Genomic DNA, 26,915 nt, shown 5'->3' with positions numbered 1-26,915 from the left:
AATATATTAGACAGGAGGAGAGTTGTTGCCTTACAGGCACAAAGTATCTCTTTTGGAAGGATTGAGGTGATGGTTGCACAAAAAATGGTTCTGGAAATTCCTGAAATCCACTTAAACATCCAAAGCAACAAAAATGCTCAAATTTCAAAATAATTAAAAATAGCAAAACTCTAAATGTCCTAAAATAAGAAACAATGAGAAATTTATGTAATAACATAATTATGGTGAAGCATAAAGCATTTATGTAAAATATCACTCACTTTATTTATATATTCACCAAATATTTTTCTAATGCATTCTATATAGTATTTTGGCATCTCCAGAGAAAAATAAACTGTCACACTCCTGGAAGTGTTAATCTGTTTAAGTTCATTTCCTATCATTGGTCCTTACTTTTATTAAAGTATGCAATTCTTTGAGAGAAAGGTTTAATCATTTCAAATTCCTTAAATGTTTTTATTAAATCTGTTATCATTACCCCCATTATCACTGCAATTATCAGGAGCACTTAACTTTCTAAGTAAAGAGCAGAACAGTTAAATTCTCTATCTCATATTTTACTGGATTCCTATGTTTCAAAGAGTGAAAATAACTCAAAGTACAATATCAATCACAAGAAAGTACATATTAATTATTGAGTAATTTTTGAAATTGCATAGTAGTAATAAGATATTACAAACCCATATATATATAATGAATATATGATAATCATAGCTAAAAAGAAAACTTTTTAGCAGAAGATAGCAGAAATATGCTAAAATGAAGGGAAGACTGTTAATATCAACTAAATTTTAAAAGTATGTGAAAAGAAATCATTCAAAAACAAAGAAAAATGATACTTATTAGTAGATAGATGAGAATGTGTTCTACCTCCTAAAAATCAAGAATATTTTATTAATATTAAAATGACTCAGTTTTATTCAATCATTAAGTTAGTAAAGATCACTAGAAATTGTATTAAATAAAGCTAATAAGCTTATTTTAAATGAAATATTTGCAAAATATTTCTGGGAATAGTGCGAAATTTGTTTAGCTCACAGTCTGTGGAGGTTTCAGTCCATAGTTGGCTGGCTCCAAGGCAGAGTGGCACATGGCAGAGGGGCAACTGTTCATGGTGGCAGAAGATAGCAAAAACAACAAGAGAGGAGGGAGAAACAAGCCTCTTTCTGCCCTTTTTATCTTATCCAGACTGCCTTGGTAAGGGTGGAGCCAATCCAATCAGTGGAGTGACCCAGGAATCACACACTCTTAATCCCAGCACTGAAGCATGAATCAGTCACAAACTCTAGATTCAGCTATCTCCAACAAAGCCCCATCTAAAAGTGCATGAGGCTTTCAGGAGACATCCAGATGCAAACCATAACAATAGTAGTCACCCTTACCCATGCAGCATATGTTCCCAAACCCCCAGTGGATGCCTGGAAGCCTGCATTGTCCTGGACTCTGCACACAAGCACTGTGATAGTGTGTAGTCCCTCTGATGTGTAACTAAGAAGGCTGCTGAGTAACCAAGAAGCTGGCAGCATGTCCAGGATCAGTCAGATGGAAAGAGACATGATTCATGTTCCTGGAGGAATGGAGTAAGACAGTACAATGTTTCATTAAGCTGCTATCTCAACTTAGAACTTATAAAGTGTATTCTGATGTTTGCCATATATTTTTGAGCTGCATCACCATATATAGTGCAGGCCTTCATATTAACGTGTGTAGTTTTGGACATGAAAGTATTTCCAGCTAAACTTAGCTGTAAAATGAAAGGTTTTAGGCTGGGGATTGAGCTCAGCAGCACAGCACCTGCCTGGAAAGTGCAAGGTCATGAGTTTGATTCCCAGTATTGGAAAAAAAAATAAAAAAAAAAGGAAAAAAGAAAAAAAATTAAAGGTTTTATAGTCATCAGAATATAAGTTTGAAATGATATTTTATATGTAATCATGATAGTATAAAATGAATTGACTTGCAACCACAGGTATTTCTAAGAGTGAACAGATGTTATGTGCTCACTTTTTTATAACATATAATACCATTTTTCTGACTATAATACTGTGCATTAGAAGCACATCAGTGATGCTGGAACCTTCCTGAAGTATGGAATATCAGTCCTTGGTTGTGAGTAGGGTTCTCAAAGATGAATGAAGTAGTTAGAAAATACAATGATCCACAGAAGGATTTGTCAGTTAAGAGATTGCACAGTAATCTAGGAAAAAATATAAGACTCAAGGCAACATTCAAAGAATTTCAGAAAGGCCAGTTTGGGGTAATTTATGCCAGAATTATTGTCAATGAAGATATCAAGGTATAAAGTTCTGAAAGATGGCTTAAGAACTCTTTTTTTATACCAGCCTATTGTCATTAAGTTTCTGGTGAATAAATCTTATGTGGATTTTACTTGGAATATTCATGATGAAAAGGTGAGTAGGCATTGCTACATTTCTGGAAGATGAACCGGACTCTTCTTTTGGTGCTCACCACTGTAGACTGATGGTAGCTGACTGAGAAGTGGACTGAGGCAAGATGACATTGGGTGAACTGTTGGGTAGGCGTAGAGAGTGGGGTTGTTGCTATTCAGTAGACTCTGATGCTAGTGAAGAAAGACAGGCTTAGGCATTTCTTTCCTCAAAAGCTTTTCAATCTGAGTAATAAGTAAACCCCAATGTAGTAACATATTATGACCCTGTGAAGTAATGCATATTCTAGTTAGCTGAATGTAGCTGGGTTCAAAACATCATGTTTTACATGCGTACACGCACACAACTTTTCTGTCAATTTAAAAATTTTCTGGCCACAATGAGAATTCAACCCAGGACCTTCACAGACAGACTTTGTTCATTTTTTATTGTGAGACAGAGTCTAGCTATGTCAATGTGGTGGATTTACTAGTGGTCAGTTTGTAACACCCAGCTAAACTGAACCAGAGTGGTACTGGGCGTGGAAGGCTACCTGAGGATTGCTGCCAGCATAAAAAGGAGAAATGGAGGGAAGATGGTGCTTGCTTGATTCTCCCAGAGAAATTTGTCATGCTGGCTTTTCTGATATGAACTCAGCTGTTCTTATTGTTGGAGGAGCTCAGGACATTGTTATTGCTGACAATGGCTGCCATTCTTTTCTGGGGAGCTCTGGTTCCTACCTTGAGCGTTGCTTTTTGGCTCCAGTGCAGATCCCTCAGCCTGCTGGCACAGGTCCTTCATCCCACTTGCACAGACTTCCTAGCTCCTACCACTGACTTCTGGGCCTTCCCAGTGTAGATCCTTGATACAGACTTGCAGGAGGAATTGTCATTGGCTCTAGGTCTCCAGCTGGACTCGTGTAAGACACTGTCGCTGGATCCAGGCCCTCAGCTGGATTATTCGGGTCTCTGGTGTGTGAACAAATTTCCTGCACTCTTTTGCATTTAACTGGGTGAATCTTATAAAATAATTCTATAAATTATGTGTCCTGTATTAAATCCTTTACTTGTAAGCCCTGACTACAACAGGGTTTATTGTAGTCACCTTCTAAGTTGTCCGAGTTGGGTTTAAACTTCTGATCCTCCTGCCTGAGCCTCCAAGACTACAACCATGCCTGGAAAATTTAAAATTATTTAACTAGTCAAAATATGTATAGTATATAATAATAACTCCTTTATAAAGTGCACATAGAATTTTGTTGGAGAAAATGAGTTTGCATGATGGCATAATAAAGCTTAGAAAAATATGGAATTTGTCTCTATTTTTCATTCTAATATAGTTCATGTATATTGCTATAGTCATAATTGCAGACATAAGAATTTGCAAAGATAAATATTGCCTACCATAAAGTTTAATGGTGGAACTTTCCACAGTCGTTTATAAAATATTCTTTGATGTGGCTTTATTTTTTTTTTTTTTTATTTTAAGGGTAACTCATTAAATACATAAAGCTTTTGGTGTATAGAATCCATTAACAGTAAGGGAGAGAGGGAGCGGTCGACACATGGTATAGGAACAGTAAGAACAGGTGAAACTTTTCACTAATTATTTAGACCTTTTTAAGAGATGTGAGTTCATTAATAATTGGGTTTCTTTCAAAACCTTTAATATAGCAATCGTCTTTTTCATGCTCCTTAGTTCTCTATTCAGTTCTGCCCCTCGTGGTATGTGAAGCAGCCCCCTCCATGTGCCAGGGGTGACACAACGCTGGGTGTGTCTTTCCTTCATCCTTCTTTTGTCTAAATGTATTCAAGTCACCTTTTCTCATTAAAAAAGGGAGAAGCTGGGAGGAAGAAGGGGATCTGTACCCTCAGCTCTACACCGAGTACAGGGAGATTTGAAGCTCTCAGTGTTTGCTGGTCATTCAATGCCTGTGTGCCAGGAGGCCAGCCAACACTGGAAGCAGTTGTCATCTGTCAGAGATAATTGACTATACACACAACAGGAGTTACAAGAAATATAGAGAAGAATCATTTGATCTTCAGTACTCCACCAAAAGCCATTTTGTGCTATTGACGCTAGATTTAATGGAAGGTAGACAAAATCATCACCATCCATGGTCACGGGATCAGCTCTCAGGGCTGACAGAATAGCTCAGTGGACAAACTCTGCCCTAATCCAGAAAGGTCAGGGCTGCCATGGAGCAAGTCTGGCACAGGTGGGGATGGTGTTTGTCAGGCACCACCTTGGCATCCACCACAGCAACAGGAGTTGATTCGGGTCTCGCTAACTCTTCTCTTGTTTCCTGCAAAACAAGACAGAGATAGAATCCCTACACTCTGCCCCTGGGTGGGTCCTCTTACTGTGAGAAGCCCGTAGAGCAGTGCTGATGCTGGAGTGTGCTGGGGTGGACGTCTCACTACTCAGATCTTGTCGGAACCGCTGTGCTCCCCAGCTGCTAGGAGTACCATCTCCTGAACGTCCTCTCCAAGGAAGTTTTTTAACCCCAATCTAAGTCAGCTTGTGCCTCCTAGACATGTATTTTATGTAATACATTTGTGGGAAATTTTCATCTTACCCCTCAGTCACCTTCTTCTCCAATCCATGTCAAGCAGTATCTCTTTACTCCGTCTTCTAAACATTAAACCAGGAAGTCATGGTCCATTTTTCCAAAAGACCCACTGCCTCTAATCCATTCATTCTAATATCCACACATCTCATAAATGTCTAATGTCGTCATTATCTTTGTAAACCACTGGCACAGTTTAGACACTAATTGCTCTCTTGGATGTTTACTGTGACGTCCAATTGAATTTCTTTCCTCCGCTCTTGACACTTCACACCCTATAGCACAAGTCCTCGCTGTTCTCTTGCAGAGCAATCTTGTTAAAGCAAACATACTTGAAAATGGAGCTTCCGCTTAAGTCTGTATCCTTGTGTTTTTACAGTGTCCTTCCCATGCACTATGCTTCTGCAGACCACTAATCTGTTACACACAATCACAAGCCCTATTTCCTTCACTTCCACACGGCTCGTTGTCCATTCTGCCCAATTATCTTACTTAAGGGTGCCTTCCCCTCCGGCTTGTTAACATCCAAGTTTGATTTTCAGCCCAATCACAATCATTCCTCTTCAAGGAAATCTTTTTGAAAATAAAATACATGTGGAACTAACAGCATTTATTAATTCCTCTATAGCACTTTGCATAATAGAATTAGAATAAAATATTTTTATTTACTGTTTTTTAAGAAATTACTGGTGATAATGCCTTAGTGATTTTTGTAAGAGCATTTTAAGGTAGTGTTTCACACACTGAGGTGTTTCTGGATACAAACGTGTTAGTGAGGGCATAGGGATTAAATCTTCAAATCTAAACTGTACCTTGAAGGAAGACACAATGTGAAAATGCACTATTATGTTATGAATGAAGAAGAAAGACAATAAGTAGTTTCCTTCTGTTTCAGATCTAGAGGAATAATCAGCTTTAAGAATCTCACAGTCATGTGAGTAAAGCAAGCATAGGAAATATGCACTTGAGTAACTGTCATCATGCCCGAGGTTCTGCTTTCACTTTCTGTCACACAATAATATTTTTCCAGTTGACAAAAGTGGAACATCAAGGGGACTTGCTGATAAAAGTCAAGGCATTTGGGGAGAGAATGCTTCAGATAATTTACTTCTGCAGGTTTATGGCAGTGAGAGCAAAGTGGGAAACTCTTCAGTGTCACCCAAGCAAGTGGAAACCTGACTGGGTTACAGCAAACTTTCAGAAGGGGCAGATGTTGCATGCACTGAATATGAGCACAAATCAGACATCAGTGGCCATCTATTTACGGTAGACAGAAGTTTTGTTACATATTCTGTGCTTAAACTATAAAATTATAGTTTAGTACCTTAATCTTTTTACATTAGACTTTTTGAATAAGTTAAAAAATGAAGATGAATATTTAATGAAAAATTAACTAACTAATCTTAACATTTCAACAAGTAACTGATGAGTATATAAATCCACAAAATATTTTTTGATGTTCACCCATGCACTGTGGAAACAATACCACTGATTTCATAAAAGTCAAAGGCTCAAATTTTCAGATATTTCATATATTGGTTGTTACTTTAAAAGGAAAAACAGTGCCCAAAGAAGATATTTTAATACATTTAGAGAAGGTCTATTTATAACTCATCCTTCATAAAAACTTTATATTTAAATCAAGACTCCATTCAAATTAACTTGGCTTATCTCTAATTTCTAGTTTTCTTGTTTATGTGTCAAAATGAAATGAGGTTGCTAGCTGACAATTATTTACTGTTACCCTGGAACAGTACATTGCATCACAATCCTCTTGTTACCCACAGGAGACCTGATATTCCTCTAGAAAGAAACAGAGATTGAGATGAGAGGAAAATGTTTGACTATACTCTTCCTTGTTTCCCTTTCCTTTTTTTTTTTTTTTTTTTTGGAGATAGGGTCTCTGTGTGCAGTTCAGGCTGGGCTTGAGCTCACTTTGTAGCCCAGGCTGGTCTAGAACTTGCAATGATCCTCCTGCCTCAGCCTCCGGAGTGCTGGGATTACAGGCATGCACCACCACACCCGGCCCTTTTCAAAACAGAGATCTAACATTCCTTAAATTATCATCAATGACTGTCAACACATAGTACATTTCACCTGGTACCTCCATTTGTAATTATTCCCAGTATATCTGTGATGTATTTCAAAGCCAGTGGCTTGTTCTGCTTCTAATGTCAAGCATGAAAAATGTGTATTGTACTGTTTAAAGTTCAAATGTTCAAATGTTAAAGTTCAAAGCAAATGTTAAATACAAATAATCCATAGAATAAAGTTTATATATGAATCAATCAGAAGTACCTTTCTTTCCTTTTTTTTTTTTTTTTTTTGGTCTTTTGAGACAGGATTTCACTGTGCAGTTCAGTCTGGCTTTAAATTCACTTTGCTCACTTTATACTCCAAACTGGCCTTGAACTCACAGTGATCCTGTCTCAACCTCCCAAGTGCTGGGATTGCATGTGTACACCACCACGCCTGGCCTAAATTATCTTTTGTGTATTCTCTGCTTTTTCTCTACCTTCTCTCCCTCTCTCTCTCTGTCTTTCTCTTCCTATTTATTCTACTGGGGAAATTCTTCCTCCAGTTCATGTGATAACTGTTTACTTTTCATTTTAAAAGTCTCATTCAAATATCACTGCCTTAGCATCTTCTAAAAGCCTTCCTAAGAACACTTAATATGCCGTAAGATAAAATACAGAAAACTTTGAAGATATAGGCATAGGACTTTCTGAACAGAACTCTGGTGACACAAGAAGTAATACCAAGAATCAAAAAATACCAAGAAGCACATCAAATTTAAAAAGCATTCACATAAAAGGAAACCACCTACAAAGGGAACACAAAAATCTATAGATGGGGAAAAAATTGCCAGCTGCTCCTCTGACAAAGGACTAATATCTAGAATATATAAAGAACTCAAAAAATACTCCCCAAATTTAATGAACTAATCTGAAATGGGCATCCAAAATGAATGGACACTTCTCAGATGAAGAAGTACAAATGGCCAATAAATACATGAAAAAATGTTCAACATAGCTGGTCATTTGAGAAATCCAAGTTAAAGCAACACTGAGACCCTAGCTCACTCCGGAAAACATGGCTGTCATTAAGAAATCAACCAGTAACAAATGTTGCTGGGGCTGTGGGGAGAAAGGAAATTTCTTCATTGTTGGGAGTGTAAACTGGTACAGACACATGGAAATCAGTGTAGAGATTCTTCAGAAAAATAAAAATAAAAATTCCATTGCTCGGGGCTGGGGATTTAGCTCAGCGACACTGCGCCTGCCTGGCAAGTGCAAGGTTGTGAGTTTGATTTCTGGTACCAGAAAAAAAACAAAACAAAAGAAAAAATTCCATTGATCCAGCTATTGCCTTTATAGATATCTTCCTGAAAGAACTGAAAACATCACATCACAGTAATGGATGCATACCTATGTTTATAGCAGCACAATTCACAACTGCTAAACTTTGGAAGCAGCCTGTATGTCCAGTAACAGATGAATGAATAAAGAAAATGTGCTATTTACACAGAGTGGAGTATTACTCTGTCATAAAGTAGGGTAAACTTGAGTTGTTTATAGGAAAATGGACGCATTTTGAGACCACAATGTTTTGCTTTGTTTTGTTTCATTTTGCTTTTTTTTTTTGTTTTTTTTGTTTTTTTTCCGGTACCGGGAACCAAACTCACGACCTTGCGCTTGCCAGGCAGGCGCTTTTGCCACTGAGCTAAATCCCCAGCCCTCATTATGCTTTTTAATGCAGGGTCTCACTGTGTCATTTGGGTTAGTCATGAACTCACTATGTAGTTCATGCTGACCTAGAATTCCTGGCAATCCTCCTGCCTCAGCCTCTGGAGTGCTACAATTACAGATCTGTGCCACCATACCGGGTACCACATGTTAAATGAGGTAAATCAGACACATAAAAATCTTAAATATTGCATGGTTTCCCTTATATGAGGATCCAATATATAAATAAATTGCAATTTAAGACAGATAACAGGAAAAAAGAGGGCGAGAGGGAGAGAGAAAGTGTATCTAAAAATGGACCTCGATTTAATAGAATTGTTTTATGTGTTTTATCTGGTTTTTGGCCTATTTATGTTTGTTAATTTGCATATATGAAATTAATTTACAAAGATTTCATAAGTAAATTAATCTGATGGTGGCCAAAAAGGGGGATGGAGGGGAAGGGAGACATAACTGGGATGCCTTATGTACATATACTAACTCCCTACTGTGATTGTAATTACTATGCACTGAAATACATACTAATATATATATATATATATATATTTTTAAATCCTGCCCTCTCTACCTTCCGCATGTCCATCAGAGCCCTAGTGGTGTTCTGTGCTCTATCACCGTGTGTCCCTCCATTGAGCAGAGCTGCAGGCTGGTCAGCCTGATGCACTGACGCACGCCTGGGTCTTAGCAGAGTCGCTGTAGTGCAGCAGGCACTCAGAGAATTTTACTTTTGTGGAAAACATGCTTTAAAAGAGAATAAACTTCACAAAAAGCAAAAAAAGATTTTTTTCTTCCTTTGTCTCTTATTGTGTGATTGTCAAGTTACAGGAAGCCATAAATTGGGAGAATTGAGAAAGAGAGAGCAAGATGCAAATTTGTAAAGTATTGTGAAAGGTCCTCCTTTAGAATGTGTCTGGTACAAAATAACGACTCCTGTGTTGTGCAAGCCCGGGAGTGCTCTCCACAGAACTTGGGCCACAGGCACTGTTTTCTCATTGAACCATTCCTGCCACCTCTAGTAATCTTAATTTGTAAAACGTGACAGTCTAAAGGGAGAGAAAAAAAAAAAAACAACAAAAAGCCAAAACTAATAATAACGTCTGATGAAATTCCTGAGTGTTTTCAAAATCTAGCATTAATTTCAAAGATTAATTATAAGGAATCATAAACCAGGCTCTCATTGCCAGAGTGTTTTCACGGACCACTGTTCCTGGTTGCTTCTACAAAGAAAGGAATTAAAACATAGGCTACTTTGTGATCTTCTTTAGCACAGTGGAATCTGAGAATATTTTCTTGACAGAGACTCATTTCTGTTAACTAGACATTTTCCCCATGGAACACACTTTGAAAAATGACAAAATATGCACTTTAGAGTAAAGTGTTTAATGAATTTATGAAAAGTACTAATGTATTCAAATACTTTATTGACTCATTAAAACTTGTTGGTTTTGACAAAACATTTAATATAAACTATTCTTTGAGTAATTATATGATGTGATAAATAAATGATCTTTATGGCATTTAGAGACATGACTAATGTTTTATGGGCCTGAAAGTTGCACGTAAAGATGAAGAATTATATTACGAATCCCAACACTCTCAATAGTGCAGTTACAAAAGAGTTATGATGTTTATCAATGGAGAACACAACTAATGGATACATAAAATAAAAGATTATTGGTCAAAGTAGTTTCATATTTAAAGAATAGACAAGAAAATTAAGTTTTGTAGAGGTACTATTTTTAGTAACTATGAGTTACTATTTTTAAAATAGGTAAATTTTATTTAAAACAAGGCATGCAGACAGAGTAACACTAAAGAACATTGAATTCAATGCTCAAACTTGGAGTTTATAAGTTAACATTATCATTCTAAATCAGAATAGCCAGATGTTTTCAATTGGACTACAAATAATGGTTAACCCACATGAAACTGAAGATGAAATTTTATCAAGAAATACATTCTGTTTGTAAAACAATGAGGCACATAATGAGGATTCTGACACTGAATCATTCAATGGTGGAACACGAGCATAGGTCTTGGAAAACTTGAACATACTTTATTTAGGGCCTGGGAAACATTCTGAAAATGCATTTTTTTGCCCTTCAGTGGAGCATTTTCTTTTTCATTTACTGGAATGACAATAATACCATTTAAGGTCTTTTCATATGTATCTCTAACACTTGTAAAAGATTTTCAATAGCCAGGGTTATTGCCCTTTTTCTGATGATACAATTAAGGAAACATCATACACATTCATAATATTTCACAGCTATTAAGGGGACTCAAACCCAAGCCTGTCATTTTCTATGATTCATATTTCTCCTATTCTAACATGCCTCTGTGATTTTCTACAATTATTTCCCCGACTAAACACCAGAAACCTACTCATTGAGCATGTCTACAAATGAACTTTAATAACAAATGCCTAGCTTCTTTCTTAAAATAAAGAGACTCACATTACCCTTTAGAAAAAGACTCTAAGCCCAGGAAAGTAATTTACTGATTTACTGAAACATGGTGTGTTCTGAATCATCTTTTCTTTCTCATAATAATGCTGCTGCTATTTTTAAATTTTTTGCTCTATAAATAAAAAAACCATAAGCTATTAATGTGAGTAAGATCCTTTGTTGAAGCTGGCTAAATATTTGAAAATGCCTGTTATCTAGAATACCTCAGTGGAAAAAGAGAAGGAAAAAGAAAAGCAAAAGAATCTGCCCTTATAAAACAGATTTACAAAGCTGTTTGCTATGACCAGCAAGGAACAGGCAAAGAGACACAATTATAGAACAAATTAACTTTTGTGTAGTATTAAGCATTCTTTAGACTCATGCTACTCTAAATTAAATTTGCTAATAATATATGATCAGCAATTAAAGTTGCATTAATTAATATTTGAGAAATAAAGGACAACAATGAATATTTCCAGTGCAAGGTAGGCAAGTGCTCCACCACGGAGCTGCACCCCAGCTCTCAATGTGTAAATCTTGAATGGACAACATTTAAACCATAGCAAACATTTTGTGGAGTGAGTTCTGTTTTATGTGTTGATTCTGTGTTGAATCATCTTGATTAAGCTCAGCATGACATGCATTGTTGCAAAGCATTGAGAATGAACTTGAATTACATGTAAAGGAATGTTTAAGTTCCTTGATCAAAGGATGTATCAGTGTAGAATATAGTTCATACGACCAGCCCCAGCTTGAGCCTAAATTAAATTTACCAAAGTCATTTGGGTTAATTTCATGTATCAGTTGCCCGTGTTAAAAAATTGTGTCTACCAAAAATCTGTTTGCATTAGAAACCAAGAAATCTCCTGCACTGGAGATCATCCTGACTTGAGTAAAGACAATTATTCAGCAACGCATAGTAGAGGGAGAAGCTGCTGGAACTCTATTTCAGTGTTTTACCTTGACAATATGATTTATCTATCTCTAAATCCTATTGTGTACCACACTAAGGTAGAGTAGGTCATTTCAAGAACCTCAGAGAAGTCAACTTAACTAACAGAAGATCTACAGCAAATATTTTGTATCACAAGAAAGGTAAGAAGGTAACTTGTCTTTGCACTGAATGTACAGTAGTAACGATTCATTGACCTCTACATGGTTATTTTCATGGGAGTAATTAAACAGATATATAGCAAACCTACTGCTTCTCCAGTGTGATCTTTCTGTGCAGAGTTGCTCCATTCAGAACCCTCTACTGCATGCTCAATCCAGTCTTCTTAGCGTAGCCCTATTGACTACCCTTTTCTTTTACTACAGAAGTCCTCAGTACTCTGAGTTCCAAAACCCTGACTCTCAGCTACACATGTAATAACCCTCCACTAAGGAGCCAGAGTGGTCCTAAAATGGATTGTCGGTTTGCATGAAATCTGTTCACCGTCTTCAGTGGCCTAGCACTGGGGCTGTATTGGACCCGACTGTCCTTCACCCCTGTACTCAGACTACTTGCACGGTAACTCCGAAGTGCTCTCTGTCCTGAAGACAGGGGTGATCTGGCTCTTCCTCGGTTGTGGCCTCTGCCATACAGTGTGTTCTGACCAGTGAAACTCTGCAGTTGTTTCCAAAACAGAGTCCTGCTCAGATTACCAGATGTAAGAATGAAAGATTGCTCAAGCCATTAAAGAGAATAAGAAAGTAATTCTTCAATAAAACATTAGAGATAATGCAGAGTTTCACTAGACGACATGGCAGGAGTTCACCATTGTAATTCCATTGCATATTGTGACCTTCAGGTCAGTTGCTCAGACCACCAGACACAAGCATGCAGTCAACCAGAACATAAAAACTTGTGAGCATTAACTGTTCATTTTAATACACCACCAGACAACAGCACTACAGTCATTGCAGCCATTCATATATATATATGTACATATATATATGTTTTGCCTTTCTTCTTTCTTTTTTCTTCTTTCCCTCATCTCAGTCGTTCCTCTGAGCAAGTTCTTTCCCTTTCCTATCATCTATTGTACATTTTGAGTTTTACCTAGTCTTTCAGGTTCCTACACCAAGGTTACAATATGATGTTTACACGTGTAGGTCCGCTTTATTTCACTTATGAGTATGGTCTCTAGTTGTACCCATTTACCTACAAAAACCTTGAGTTTATCTTTTTTAATAGCTGAGTAATACTCCATTGTATAAAAATCCCACAACTTTTTTTATCCATTCCTCAGTGGATGGACATCTGGGTTGTTTCCAAGATTTGGCTATAACAAATTGTGCTGCTATAAACCAGAGTCTAAAATATGATTGCACAATCAAGACTTTTTCTCTGCCTCCTCTGTAATCTACAAGGAAAGAGCATGCCTGGCCTCGCTTCCTGGTTTTCCAACAAGAACAAAGAAGGAGCAGAGTCAACTCTCAATGCATACATGAACCACTCAAGGTACAGAAGTACAAGTGAGCCCCATCTAGATCAATCCTCTGAACTCCATGTGAGGTGTTCTGTTGTAAAGCACTGACATTTTGCCATCACATATTGAGTAGCACTTGTGGCCACAGCTAATTCACATATAATTTTTTCCAAGTATTGGCCAAGACCACTTAACTTGGTTTAAGTACTTCCATGTTGTCCTGAACTCCCTTTGCTAAGAACCATTAGACTTATCATTGCTTGTTCCAAGTTAGCCTTCCCCACTGGGCACCAGGAATCCAAATACTGCTATGAAATCGGAGACGTATAAGGGTTACAATGTGACAGGCAATAAATGCACTGCTTGATTGACCATGAGTCCGGGAAGACACACTGTCACTTTTAACATCCTGAGAACAGAAGCACAATCGTAGGCTGTGGCTGATGCTTATGCCCTGTTGTGGCCAGAGATACACAGCTGTGAACAAAGAATGCAAGTGAAGCACCCATCCATTGCGAAAAGCTTTTTTGGGATCCACTTGCTGTGCAACACAGACTACGTAGGTGCTCTTGTTTTAACTCTGTAACAATCCAGTGAGAAAGCTATGCATTTTAGAGAAATGAAGCAAGTGGGGCTTACAGTGGCTTTGTGATTTGATGTTAAGTTTGGGAGGACAGAGGCAGCCTAGTGATGTACTTAGGGGAATTTAAAACAGGTGGACCAATGCCTTGTAAATAAGGACATGGAGAGGGATTGAAGGGAGAGGAGGGGATTGGGAAAAAAAATAAAAGAGGAAGTAAGATATATCATGCACAAGTACAAACTCCCTATGATGAATATGATCATGTATATCTAAATTATACCAATAAACTTAATTAAAATATATCTCTCTAGAATAACCACAATGAAATATAAAATGTATTCATAAAAGTAAAGCAGGTGGGGAAAAACATAATGGATTTGTTAAAGATTGGATAAGCATCCCTAGGAGTCTTTGAGTGAAAGGTGGAGGTCTCAGGACATAGCTCTGTGGCCATTCAGTGGGATTTTACCTCCGGCCTCTTTCCCTTTCACTGCCTGGCTACCCTGGAATGAGCAGCTCGCTCCACTACCTGCCTTAGTAATGATGTTTCTCCCACCAGAGACACAAGGCAATGGGGAAAATGAACCATGGATTAAAGTCTCTGACATCGAGTTCATATAAACCTTCCCTCACTTTTAATTGATTGTCTTAGATATTTGATGAAGTAACAGAAAGCTGAGTAACATGGACTCCCAGGCAAGCAGAAAGGATACGTTTGTGGCTGAGACAAAGTCTACTAAAGCATGAATGCATTGGAAATAATTCTTAATGCTTCACAATCTATATTTTATAGCTTACACCTTTTTCAAAAGCCATTGTTCTTAACTTGAGAACAATGGTAGTGAAAACACCATTGCTGTTATTATTCCCATTTAATATGGTGGAGTTTCAGAGAGTAATACTTTGAATTAATAAAAACTTTCATGAAACAGATGATTCAAGGAAGAGCAAACTACAAGAGCAATTAGCAAAATTTCGACAAGATAGTCTTGATTATAATAATCAGTGAACACTGAAAGATAAAATGTAAGAGAAGTTACAAAATTAGAGAATTAGATTAAAAGTTTAATTAAGGAAGTAGTTGAAAAGTTTAAAGTGCTGAAGAAAAATTATCAAATGAAAAGGTAGAAAACCTACAGTAGAAAAGACTTTAACTCTTATCTGATTTTGTTTATTACTTTGAATTACAAATACAGGCAATAATGTTTGTATTAACTTCACACTACTTTGTAATGTGATTACACTGATCACACTGCACAAAAAAATAAAAAAAGGCAGGAAAATTTATTATATTTACATAATAAACCACAGGAAAATTTAGGGTAAGACTTCTGTTCCGAATGCTACTTTATACCTATGTTGAAGTATTTGATGATTGAGAAAAAAATTGCCTGATGGATATTTTCCCTAAATGCCTGAGTTTGTTTTGAAATAAATACCATGCTTTTCATTCTCCGAAAAGCAAAAAAAGAAACAATTTACCAAAAAAAGAATATAAAAATTCCAACAAATAGCTGTTTTTGCATGTTATATAATTGGTGAAGAAAAAAAAGATGGCAATGTGTTATTTTACAAATACAAAAGCTTATTATAGCATATGCCTTATTATGATTTTTAGTTGCATACAAATGTTTTAAGAGTGTATTCACTTTGATACACTCAAATTTTCCTTTTGGATTTTTAATAACTACTTTTCATGTGAAATATTTGGAAGATTATTGAATAAAAAGTATGAAATAATAAAGGTTTAATTCTACTTTATTTAACATTTGTTTTTATTTTTTTGTCTTTATGAAACAGGGTCTCGCTATGTAGTTCAGGCTGGCCTTGAGCTCACTTTGCAGCCCAGGCTGGCCTTGAACTCACAATGATCCTCCTGCCTCAGCCTCCCGAGTGCTGGGAGTACAGGCGTGCACCACCACATCCGGTTAGGTTTAATTCTATTTTGAGAGGGTTAATCTATAGAAATTTTATTAAAATTATATCATAATCACTATCATATACCCTATCATTTGTATTCTCAGACATATTTGACAATTATTTAGCTCTGCTTGAAACCCTTCTAGGTTTTCTTTTATTCTTAGGAACAACATGAAATTCCTTAATAAGATTTATTTCATAATCTGGCTCTTAATTACTCACAAGCTTGATTTCTCATCTCCTATTACTAAGTTCTACTTTTTGTTTACAGATGTTTGTCTGTCTAATTCTATCCTTCCTGTCAATTCTTAAAGTTAACTGTAAAAAAATGAAAAATAGAAATTCACCAGCTATAGCTCTTCTGGGTATCTTTCCAAAAGAGTTACAATCATCATATTATAGCAGTACATGTATGCACATGACATGATCGTCTACACAGAAGATTCAAAAATTTCCACCAAAAGAGTCTTAGAATTTAAAACTGAATTCATCAATGTAACAGTTTACAAATGAACATGCAAAAGTCAACAGTGTTCTTGTATATCAGCAATAAATTCACTGAAAACAGGAAAATAGTAACATTCATACTAGCATCACAAAATTAAATACTTAGTCATTAACCAAACCAAGGCAATGAAAGACCTTCTCATGAAAACTGCAGTTCTGAAAAAGAATACTGAAGAAAACACAACAAAACAAAAGAATATCATCTGTTCCTGAATAGGTAGAATCAATATAGTAAAAGTAATCGCATCCCCAAAGCTATCATGCAGACTTAATGCAACCCCAATCAAAATATCCATAGAATTCCTCACAGAACTAGAGAAAACAATTGCAAAACTCGTCTGGAGCAAGAAGAAGCCTAGAATAGCAAAAGCAATTCTAAGTAACAAGCGCAAGGCAGGAGGCATCACAATCCCAGATTTCAAGATCAACTATAAACTTCCAGTGATTAAAAAACAGCATGGAAGTAGCACAAAAGCAAGAGTATAGGTCAATGGAAGAGAGGATGCAGAAACAACCCAGGCACATTTGGCTATTTGACCTTTGAGAAAGGGATGAAAAACGTACGCTGGAGGAAAGATAGCCTCTTTATTACATGGTGCTGGCAAAAATTGAGGCTAGAGTCATATATCTCCCCATGTACTAAACTAAAGTCAAAATGGGTCAGAGATCTAAATGTTAAACAGACTTAATCTGCTGGAAGGGAAAATAGATAAAACTCTTGAAGACATAGGAATAGGCAAGAATTTTCTGAGCAGAACTCCAGTGGCACAAGAAACAGTACCAACCACCAACAAATAGTATTATATCAAATTAACAAGCTTCTGTAAAGCCAAGGAAAAAACAGAGTGCAGAGCCAGCCTACAGAATGGGAAAATGTTTTGTCAGCTACTCTTCAGACAAAGGACTAATACTTACAATACCTAAAATAACGCAAAAAGTTAAGATACCCCCAAATAAAAAGCCAATCAAAAGCTGTACAATGGAATAAGTAGATATTTCTCAAAAGAATAAGCATGAATGGTTAAGAAATCTATGAAAACAGGTTCACTACTGTGGCCTACCATATGCAATTTCAAACATTAAGATTTCATCTTACTCCAGAAAGAATGGCTAATATCAAGAAATCAAATACAAATAAATGCTGGCACGGCTATAGGTGAAAAAGTATTCATGTACATTTTGTGGAGGAATGTCAGGAATGTACACTGTTGCAACCACCCTGCAAATCAGTATGGAGATTCCTCAATATTAAAACTATAACTTCCATTTGATTCAGATATTCCCCTCTATATCTCTTCTTGGAAGAGTTAAACACATCATATTAGAATGATGCCCATCATATTACAGTTGTGCAGGATAATTCATAATAGCTGAATCTTGGAAGTCATCTACATCACCAGAAGGATACTGAAAGAAAATGTGATATTTACATACAATGGAATCTACCTTACCGTAAAAGGAGAATAAACTTGAATCATTTGCAGCAAAATGGATGCACCTTGAATTGGACACACAAGTTTAAATAACTTATGGTTTTTAAACTTGAAAAACCAAAATTGTAAATAAGGTGTGAACTAAAAAATAGATAACAGGAAATAGGATGATAGATTTTGTTCAAATGGGAGAGGGATCAAGGAATGGAGAGGGGAGGATGAGAGAGATGAAAATAATTATGATGTACTATATGCATGCAACAAGTCACCACAAGGAATGTAGCATTATGTAATGCAAACATGTACTTTAAGAAATAAAAACTGAAAAAAAGAAAATATCAACTGAAATAGATTAAAAGGTAGATGGAAGGAAAATAGAGCAAGAAATCAAAGAGACCAAGAGGGAAGTCAGTACAGAATACACGTGCAAAATCTTGTATTTGTGAGCATAGACCTGAAATTTCTAGTGGCAAACATGGTACAATTCCAACAGCCTGGTCTTCCAAGTTCATAATTCTGGATATATACATAAAGTGTAATATTTTATTACACTGAACTACAGTTAAGTTCCTTGTTTAGCTCTGAATACCAATAACAGACAAACTCTTTCCTTAGCAGAAAGGAAAACCTTAAACACTCATTACATGAAAAATTGTGTGTACATTCTATGTCAAAATTTGGCGATAATAAATGCTGAATTCTCTTTAAAATTCTTTAGCAGAATTAACTCTTTATAGTCTCATTAAAGTTATTTGTCCCCTACCTGTGATCATACCCCATTTACCTCATTTAGCATTCTGTCCTTCACAAGAAACTTTCTTTAATGTTTTAGTAATATGGTTGTTTATTTTGGTGTGGTGTTGTACCATGAAATCAGAACTAGCTCATTGGTATCCAGCAAGAAGCAGAAGCGAAATTTCCCAAATCACTTTACTCAAAATATAACTTTTAATTCATTGAAATTACAATACCTAATTGGCAAATTCTTCTTTTTATGTTTTACCCTTCATAAAATAAAATTATAATGTGTAAAGAAACAAGAGAGATAAAAATTTGCATAGAAATTTCAAAGAATGTAATGGTGGCAAATGTATACTTTTAGTTATGTAATTTCTATAACAATTACAAAATTATGCTTTGACACAGTAGTGAGGATACCCTTTTGTAAAACTGAAAAAACTTTTAATAAGGACTCATTCAATAACTCAAAATAGAGTCGTCTCTTTGCCTGGAATCTGTGCTTCATCCTAGGATACTTTGTTTTCTAAGTAACTTCGGGTTTGGAAGAGCTGGTTATGAAGAAACGCAGAATAAAATATGTTCGGCTATAAACAGGAAAAGATTTGCTCCAGGGATATTCCTGAATCCATGTTTAAAACTAAATTCTTCTGAGCATATTTTCTTCAGGGCATTTACCACAACACTATCCAGTGTAGAAAAAACAGTTGGTGTCACTCCTTTTAATAAAATACTAGTGCAAGGTAGATTTTAATTTGTCTGTAACAACAACCCCTCTTGCATTTAAAAGTAACTTCCCGGCATTTCATGGAGCAGGGCAAGCTTCATGCAGTAAAGTTCACCCAGCAGTTTCCCCAGGATGTTTTCGTTTTATGCCTGTTCTCTTGCCACGATTATTAACAGCTCTCACTTTTACTGCTCATGCGTCACAGGCTGGGTGGTGAACATGATCGTCATCTTCACTATAATGTTTACAATGCCCTTTCCTTCCTCTCAATTCTCAGATTACCTGAAAGGCTGATGCTTTCAATAGAATTAAAAAAAAAAAAGAAAAGGACAGTGGCTGCCACTCCTGAAGTCTTGGGCATTTCCTGCATGTTAAGCTTACAATAATCAAATTCTTATTTCTTACCACTGGTATTCCATGGATGGCATAATATGAGTTTTCTTTGATTCCCTTAACTCATTGTTCATTCCTAGTTTACTCCTGGCAGAAGTTCACCAGTACCTTGGAAAGGGTGTGGACATCATGATTTTCTCCTCTATTACACAACAGGTCACTAATAAGGATTTGGATTTTACTAGCCTTGAACATAAATTCAGCAGAGATTCAGATACTTTAGATGTGTTCTGATGACTTTTGCTTCCGTCTCATTAGCTAACTTGGGACTCACATCCCTGAAATACAGTTTGGTGGCAATACTGGTGGTATTTCTTATTTAAAATCAGACTTTATCTGTTGTCATATCAGTTTATTTGTAGAATTAGTAACCTAGTTAGTTGAATATTTAAATCCTTAAAGTAATTTATTAAATTATTCTAACACTCACTGGTCTATCCTGATTTGATGGCAAAATTATCAAAAGTGCCACTGGAATTTAAAAAACTTTTGTTTGCCATGGGGCAAACCCCATATACTAGTCGGCCGAATCTGACCTGGATAAATGTGCTCATTAATTTCACAGTGATTGTTAAAAACAAACTCCACCGATCCTTAGATAATTTAAATGTCACATGATATTCTCAACTGCTGGTCATGAATATCCTAAATTCTGTGACCAGAGATGTCATCCTACCCAGCTATGACTTTTTGGACTCTATAGGACATCCTACCCAGCTATGAAATATGGCTGGCATAATTCCCAAGACCAAATCACTCCACCTTCCTCACACATCTGTGTGACTGTTTTATTTTGTTGGTATGTTCTTTTTTTTTTTTTTTGGTTTTTCTCTGGTACCGGGAACCGAACTCACGACCTTGTGCTTGCCAGGCAGGCACTTTGCCGCTGAGCTAAATCCCCAGCCCCTTTGCTGGTATGTTCTTGTGAAAATCCTGTGCACATCTTCATTTCTGGATAAAATGTGTGGTTTCTACAAAAAGATTATTTATCACTCCATAAATCAGGGAGAGGGAATCTTTCAGTCGATATTTTGGGCCATACTTGGATAGAGGAGGAAGTAGAGGGGATCTAGGGAACAGGTGTTCTAGTGGGAAGGGAGAAAAATGCATTTCCTGAGGGTCAGAGTCACAGTCAGATTCTGCAGCAGTGACTAGAGGCAGAGTAGCAGTTGGGTGTGGGTCAGTAGAATGTTAAGATCATCCCTGGTTATGTAACAATAGTGTAAAATGCTTTGGCTTTATCGTGGGTCACTCCATCGTCCCTGTGCTTGATTAGGTTTTAAAATATGACTCACTGGGCTGGTACCTTTCATCTCAGAGACACACATCATAGAAAGAGCAGCTCATCGGATTGCACATAACCCTTCTTCAGTCAAATATTTACAGTGGATGTCCTCCCTGGCTAGAAACCCCAAGACTCAAAATCCTACCATTCTACCCATACAGCTAAGCTGTCACTGATAAAATAATTGTTTTCCTTATTTGATAAAGAAAAATCATTAAGGAAAACTTTTTAAAATTTATTACCTAGGGAAGAAAATGTTCGGTAACGTATGAAGCTATTTCTTTATGAAAAGAGGGAGAAAATAAACAAACAAAAATAATATCCATTGCTTCGACATTTATACTTACAAACTGATATAGATTTACATTAACATAGTTATGCTCTGCAGTGCTTGTTTATAATTCAATATTTTCTATAAACAAGCTAAAATATAATTTATCTTTGATCAACTAATAAAGATCTCCAGTTTGACATATGACAGGCAATGAAATGATGAAAGGAGTACACAGGTTTCTCACTTGTTCTTCGGCGAGAATATTGGCAGCATATTTTGCAAACCAACCTGAACACATTACCTTTGTTGCAGCGTCGAAGCAGATAAATCCTGTGCTGAAGTCAATCGTGAGGCCCATTAGATGACTGTCCAGTACACACGCGTATGTCTTGCACTAGATAGAATAGAGGACACTGTTGGTTCAAGGGCATGTGACAGCTTCTACACTAAATGGCTTGCATGATGCTTAACTTAATACCAACAATGACTGCATAGAAAGGATATTCTATAAAGCTCTTACCCTAGTAAAACACAAGCTGGGAATGTTTCTTGGACCTCACCAGGGGTTCTTAGGGTCAAACTTCCAATCTTGTTCTTCACTACATGTTTACATTGTACAAAACTATCTTTCTTTGCTATATTGACAATAAATTGTTACAAAACTTTCAGGTTTAGGTGAGATTATATTGTTATTATATCCTATGGCCAAAATAGCACCACATTTTTATTAAACCAAAATAGAATTATTATTAACAATAAAGGTCTTAAATTTTTAGTATATGGATTTCATGGATATTATTATAAAGAACTCTCAGGTACACTTATAGATTCTGTAACCAAAGCAAAAGACATCTTGAACTTAAGAATCTGTGTATGTTCTCCTATGTCATGTAAGCAATTATGCATAGGTATTTTATAATTTGCCTATACTTGTTTGAAATACAAATTCTTTAAAAATCAATATGTGTAGTCTGGGGATGTAGGACAGTATTACAGTGCTTGACAAGCATGCATAAGGCCAGGGTTTGAACCCACAAACTTGCAGAAAAAGTAATTGATAAAAAACACCGGTACTGAATTTTAGCATTGGAATCAGATTATGGTATGTTTATATTAATGTTTAGGAAAATGACTAAATATGGATATTAAAATTTTAAAATAAGATAAAACAGATATGAAATAACTTAGCTCTTGTAAGCAACATGATAAATTTCAGTATACTTAAGGTGCCTGCCCTTGCATTTAACTGCAAACTATAGCGAAACCTCTAATTCCAATATACAGCAAAATTTGGATTGCAAGTAACTTGTTCTGCAAGTTTTCTGCAAGACAAGCAAAGATTTTTAATAAGTTTTAACTGTGTATGAGAGTGATGTCTTGCAATACAATTAGTACATGATACTGAATGTCACAAGATCTATGGTCCTTCCCGCTCTCCCTCCCCCTCCCCCTCTCCCTCTCCCATCTCTTCTCCTCTCCCTCTCTCTCTCTCTCTCTCTCTCTCTCTCTCTCTCTCTCTGTGTCTCTCTCTCTCTCACTCTCTCCATCTCTGCAGGATTATGGGCAATCTTCTCCCTACAGAAAGAGGTTATAGAGGAAATCTCCTCTGCAAAGGAGGAGGAATAAAATGTGGAGGAATCCCTCACTTCAAATGAGACTAGGGAAATGTGTAAAATACCACGTCTATAAGGCTATAGCAGCGTGAGCTATGAATTTGTTTAACAATGCAATGTCGCATTTCCATAAAATACTCAAAAAGAGTTAAAAGAGTGTCACTGGATAGGCTCCTTGTTAAAGTTCCACAAAAAGAAAAAAATTCCATTGATCAAACAGAGAGCGCGATTCTGATAGTAACAGTGAAAATTGTCCTACACAACAAATCTCTTTTCTCTTGTTTCCCTCACAACAGCCATGAAGGTTTTCAAAGGTGAGTGCGGGTTAATCTGTTTTTCTTTATATTTTGAATTTTCTTTATTATAGTCTTTTATATTACAGTATTGTAATATTTTTACATGAACATTTTGTGTCGTGGCATGAATTATCCGAATTTCTACTATTTCTTATGAGAAAATGTGATTTAACATATAAGTGCTTTGAATTACAAGCGTGTTTGCAGAAACACACACTCTCAAAGCACGATTTGCTGCATAAAGTTTCATAATGTAATTTCACTTGTAATTGCCATCTTATAGGTGAAATGTTCCAAATATTTGTAATTCACATATAAAATCAATAAGACAGTGAGATATATACCTTGCATTTTAAATGTCAATTCTGACATGGTACTTACTTTATAATATTTTACATAATATATATTAAATGAGTCACATTTTGATTGTAATCATGACTAAATACTGTATGTTGACTTCACCAGAAAGTGATATTCATATATCTAAGTCTAATTTCAGAAAGGAAAATCAGGACCACTCCAAATTATCTGCGAAGATAATTTTTTTAAAGTAGATTAGAGAGTATACTGAATGGAATTCAAAAGTCCATTTTGATATCTAATTATATTCACTTAATGCATGGGCATCTTGCATGTTTGTATTCACTCATTCTTACTTTATTAAAACCACCAACATTAAAGAATGTTCAAGGCTATATCACTTGCTCCTAATTTAGGGTTTTTTCCCTAATTACAAGCATTGTCTTTTAAAAAAAGAATATTCTATCTGGGCATGGGTGTACACACTTATAATCCCAGTGCTTGGGAGGCTGAGGGAGGAGGATTTGCTGTGAGTTCAAGGCCAGGCCTGAGCTTTTCTCAAAAGCCAAAACCTTTTCTCAAAACTACTAAACAAACAGACAAAAATATTCTAGGTCAAAATAAATTTAGTATAATGCATGGATTGTTTCTCATTGAGTTTAGCAATGTTATTTAAATTGTGTATCCTTTAAAAAAGCAAAATAACAAAAACAAATACATAAACAAAATAGCATACAGAGATATAAAAATGATACAGAAATTCAAAACATGGTAATAGGGTATTAACAATGGTTGTTATATTACATAATGTCACCTTCAAAGTAGTTGCACATATAACAAGAGAAAACTTACTTGTATATATAAGGATAACTGGAACAGGTATATTGCTGATGTCTTTACTTTATTGAGAGGAACAGTCAATGCTTAAAATTTTCTTTGACCTTGACCAATTTGGCATGCTAGAATTTGGTAATCAGAATGACTGATCTGAAAACAATATGCGGTATAAGAACCATTGTTGAACTCCTACCATATTGTATGGTGAAGCTCTGCATCATTTCCAATGTTTTTTTTCTTTTTTTTTTTTTACTTGTTACTGCCTTTGATTGTACATGGTTGTTCTTCTATCTGCTGTTTCTATGCTGAAAGAAACTGTCAATGAGTCTTTGGTTGACCAGTATTGCATGTCTCTATCTGTTTTCATGAGAAGCCACTTTGAAGATATCAATATGTAATACAACCACCATTGTTAATTCCCTACCACTTTGTTTGTAACTCTGATCAATCTTACATTCTTATGTCTGGTGGGTTGAGCAACTTGGTTGAAGATAACAGTGTGTAATATAGCAACCATTGTAAATTCCTATCATTTTGTTTTGAGGTCATGCATCATTTTTGTTGTTTTTGTGTTATTTTGATTTTCTCTTCATTGTAGCTTTGTCAGTTTTTAAATTTTTAAAATAAAAGAAATTGTATATTCTTAAAGGGAGAAAAGTAGATACACTATAGAGACCTATTTAAATTTCATTCTATAATTTATAATATTAATAAATACATAGGATGAATGTACTTACTATGTATTTTTTTTCATTTTTTTTTTTCCATTTTTTTCCCAGTACCAGGAACTGAACTCATGACCTTGTGCTTGCCAGGCAGGCACTGTGCCCCTGAGCTAAATCCCCAGCCCTGTAAGTACTATGTATTAAATATGAATCATTTTCTGTTTCATTTCTGTTTATGTAATGGTCATGGAGTTATGAGAAAAATGAAAAATAATTACTTTTAGAGAATCTTAAACAAAAGACATTTTGAAAGAATTTTGTGGTTATTATTATGCAACATTTGAATCATAAATCATATGTGGCATAAAATTTTATTATTATTATTATGTGGTTAGTATTATGCAACATTTGAATCATAAATCATATGTGGTATAAAATTTTAAATACTCTTTTTGACGATGGCTAAATGTGCATAGCCAGACAAAATATTTAAAAACTTATTTCAAAATGACTTAAATTACATAAAATAAATTTTTAAAAGTAACACACATTTTCTACAAATGTCCCTTTAAAAAAAGCATATGAATTCATATTGAATTAGTGAAAAAACCTGCCCTTTATTCTATTCATGTGCTCTGAGAAAATTATAAAGACACTAAAAAATATAAGTGAATTAAATTTTTTACTATTAGCTTAACAGCCATGAAACATAAGATTTTACTTATATAAATTTTATCATCTTGTTTTACTATTTACTGTATTTTTAAAGTGTCAACTTGCCAATAGTGAACATTTTACTAGTGAATGCTTTCCATAGGTAACCCCTTCAAATAAATATGTAGATATTTATATCACTATTAAGTACATTAGAGATTAGAAATAATACAAATTTGGTTTAAAAAAAAAAGACTGGAAGCTGGAAAACAGAAGTGTGGTCTTATTAATAGCTACAATTTCAAAGAAAAAAGTAATTTTTTGTGAACTGCTTGAGGGTATCATTTTATCAGTTTTCTTCCTTTCTACCTATTTTACCATACAACTTGTGTTGTATTTTATAACTAAATGTAATGAGTGCAATATTGATAATATAAAGATAAAAGACATAATTCTTCATAGAAATATATTCAAATATTTGAACATTGAAAATCACACTACCAAAGTTTGCAGCCAATTATTCCTAATTCCAGATATAGTGCACACATTATAAAGTGCGTAGAAAAACTAAAAGTTAAATTAAAATTTTGCTTCGCCCTTCTGATATGGATCTTAAGCCAGCCTGAGGAGTAGATAAGAACCTAATTCCAAAGATTCCACTGAACAATGGAAAGTTCAAAGCCCAGAATCCTAGAAGATTGTAAACATAAAAAGGAAAGCCGTAATTTCTCCTCTCTCTCATTTATAGACATCAGGGTATGTATAATGAAATCATTAATTGAGATCAACTTGCAGAATCTGTCAAGCAGTTTTTTTTCCAAGAGCAGTAGAATTTTCTAGAAAAATGGCAGATGAGAAAGCCTAAAAATATAAATAATAACATTTCAAATCTTTCTCAATTAAGTTACAGCTAGCTCTTTAAAATGGTTTTAGATGTTGACACTTAGAATAGAATAATATTTAAGATTTTTTTTCATCTTTCCAGTTTGATACTAAAATATTTAATAGACTTTATACAGCTAATTTATGAAAAAATATTTTCAGCTATCTCATAACTTTTAGATATATGAAAGTAAAAGTAGAGTTGTTAGAAAAACTCAATTGTTAGATGGGAGATTTCCATTTTCTCTCTA

The 26,915-nt window shown here is 35.4% G+C and overlaps 1 protein-coding gene across 3 annotated transcripts in view; it reads right to left on the bottom strand.

Annotated features, from left to right (window-relative positions):
* The window catches only part of Sntg1 (syntrophin, gamma 1), a 741,266-nt gene that overhangs the window by 26,541 nt on the left and 687,810 nt on the right, over positions 1-26,915 (bottom strand). For all 3 annotated transcript variants that reach the window (XM_005396048.2, XM_005396049.2, XM_005396050.2), the window contains one exon: positions 21,719-21,811. In XM_005396048.2, coding sequence (XP_005396105.1) covers positions 21,719-21,811 — 93 coding nt within the window. The remainder of the gene's footprint in view (positions 1-21,718; positions 21,812-26,915) is intronic.

Source organism: Chinchilla lanigera, unplaced genomic scaffold (assembly GCF_000276665.1).
Source record: "Chinchilla lanigera isolate Chin_1 unplaced genomic scaffold, ChiLan1.0 scaffold00053, whole genome shotgun sequence".
Taxonomy (NCBI): Eukaryota; Metazoa; Chordata; class Mammalia; order Rodentia; family Chinchillidae; genus Chinchilla; species Chinchilla lanigera.
This window is presented reverse-complemented; position numbering and strand designations above follow the sequence as displayed.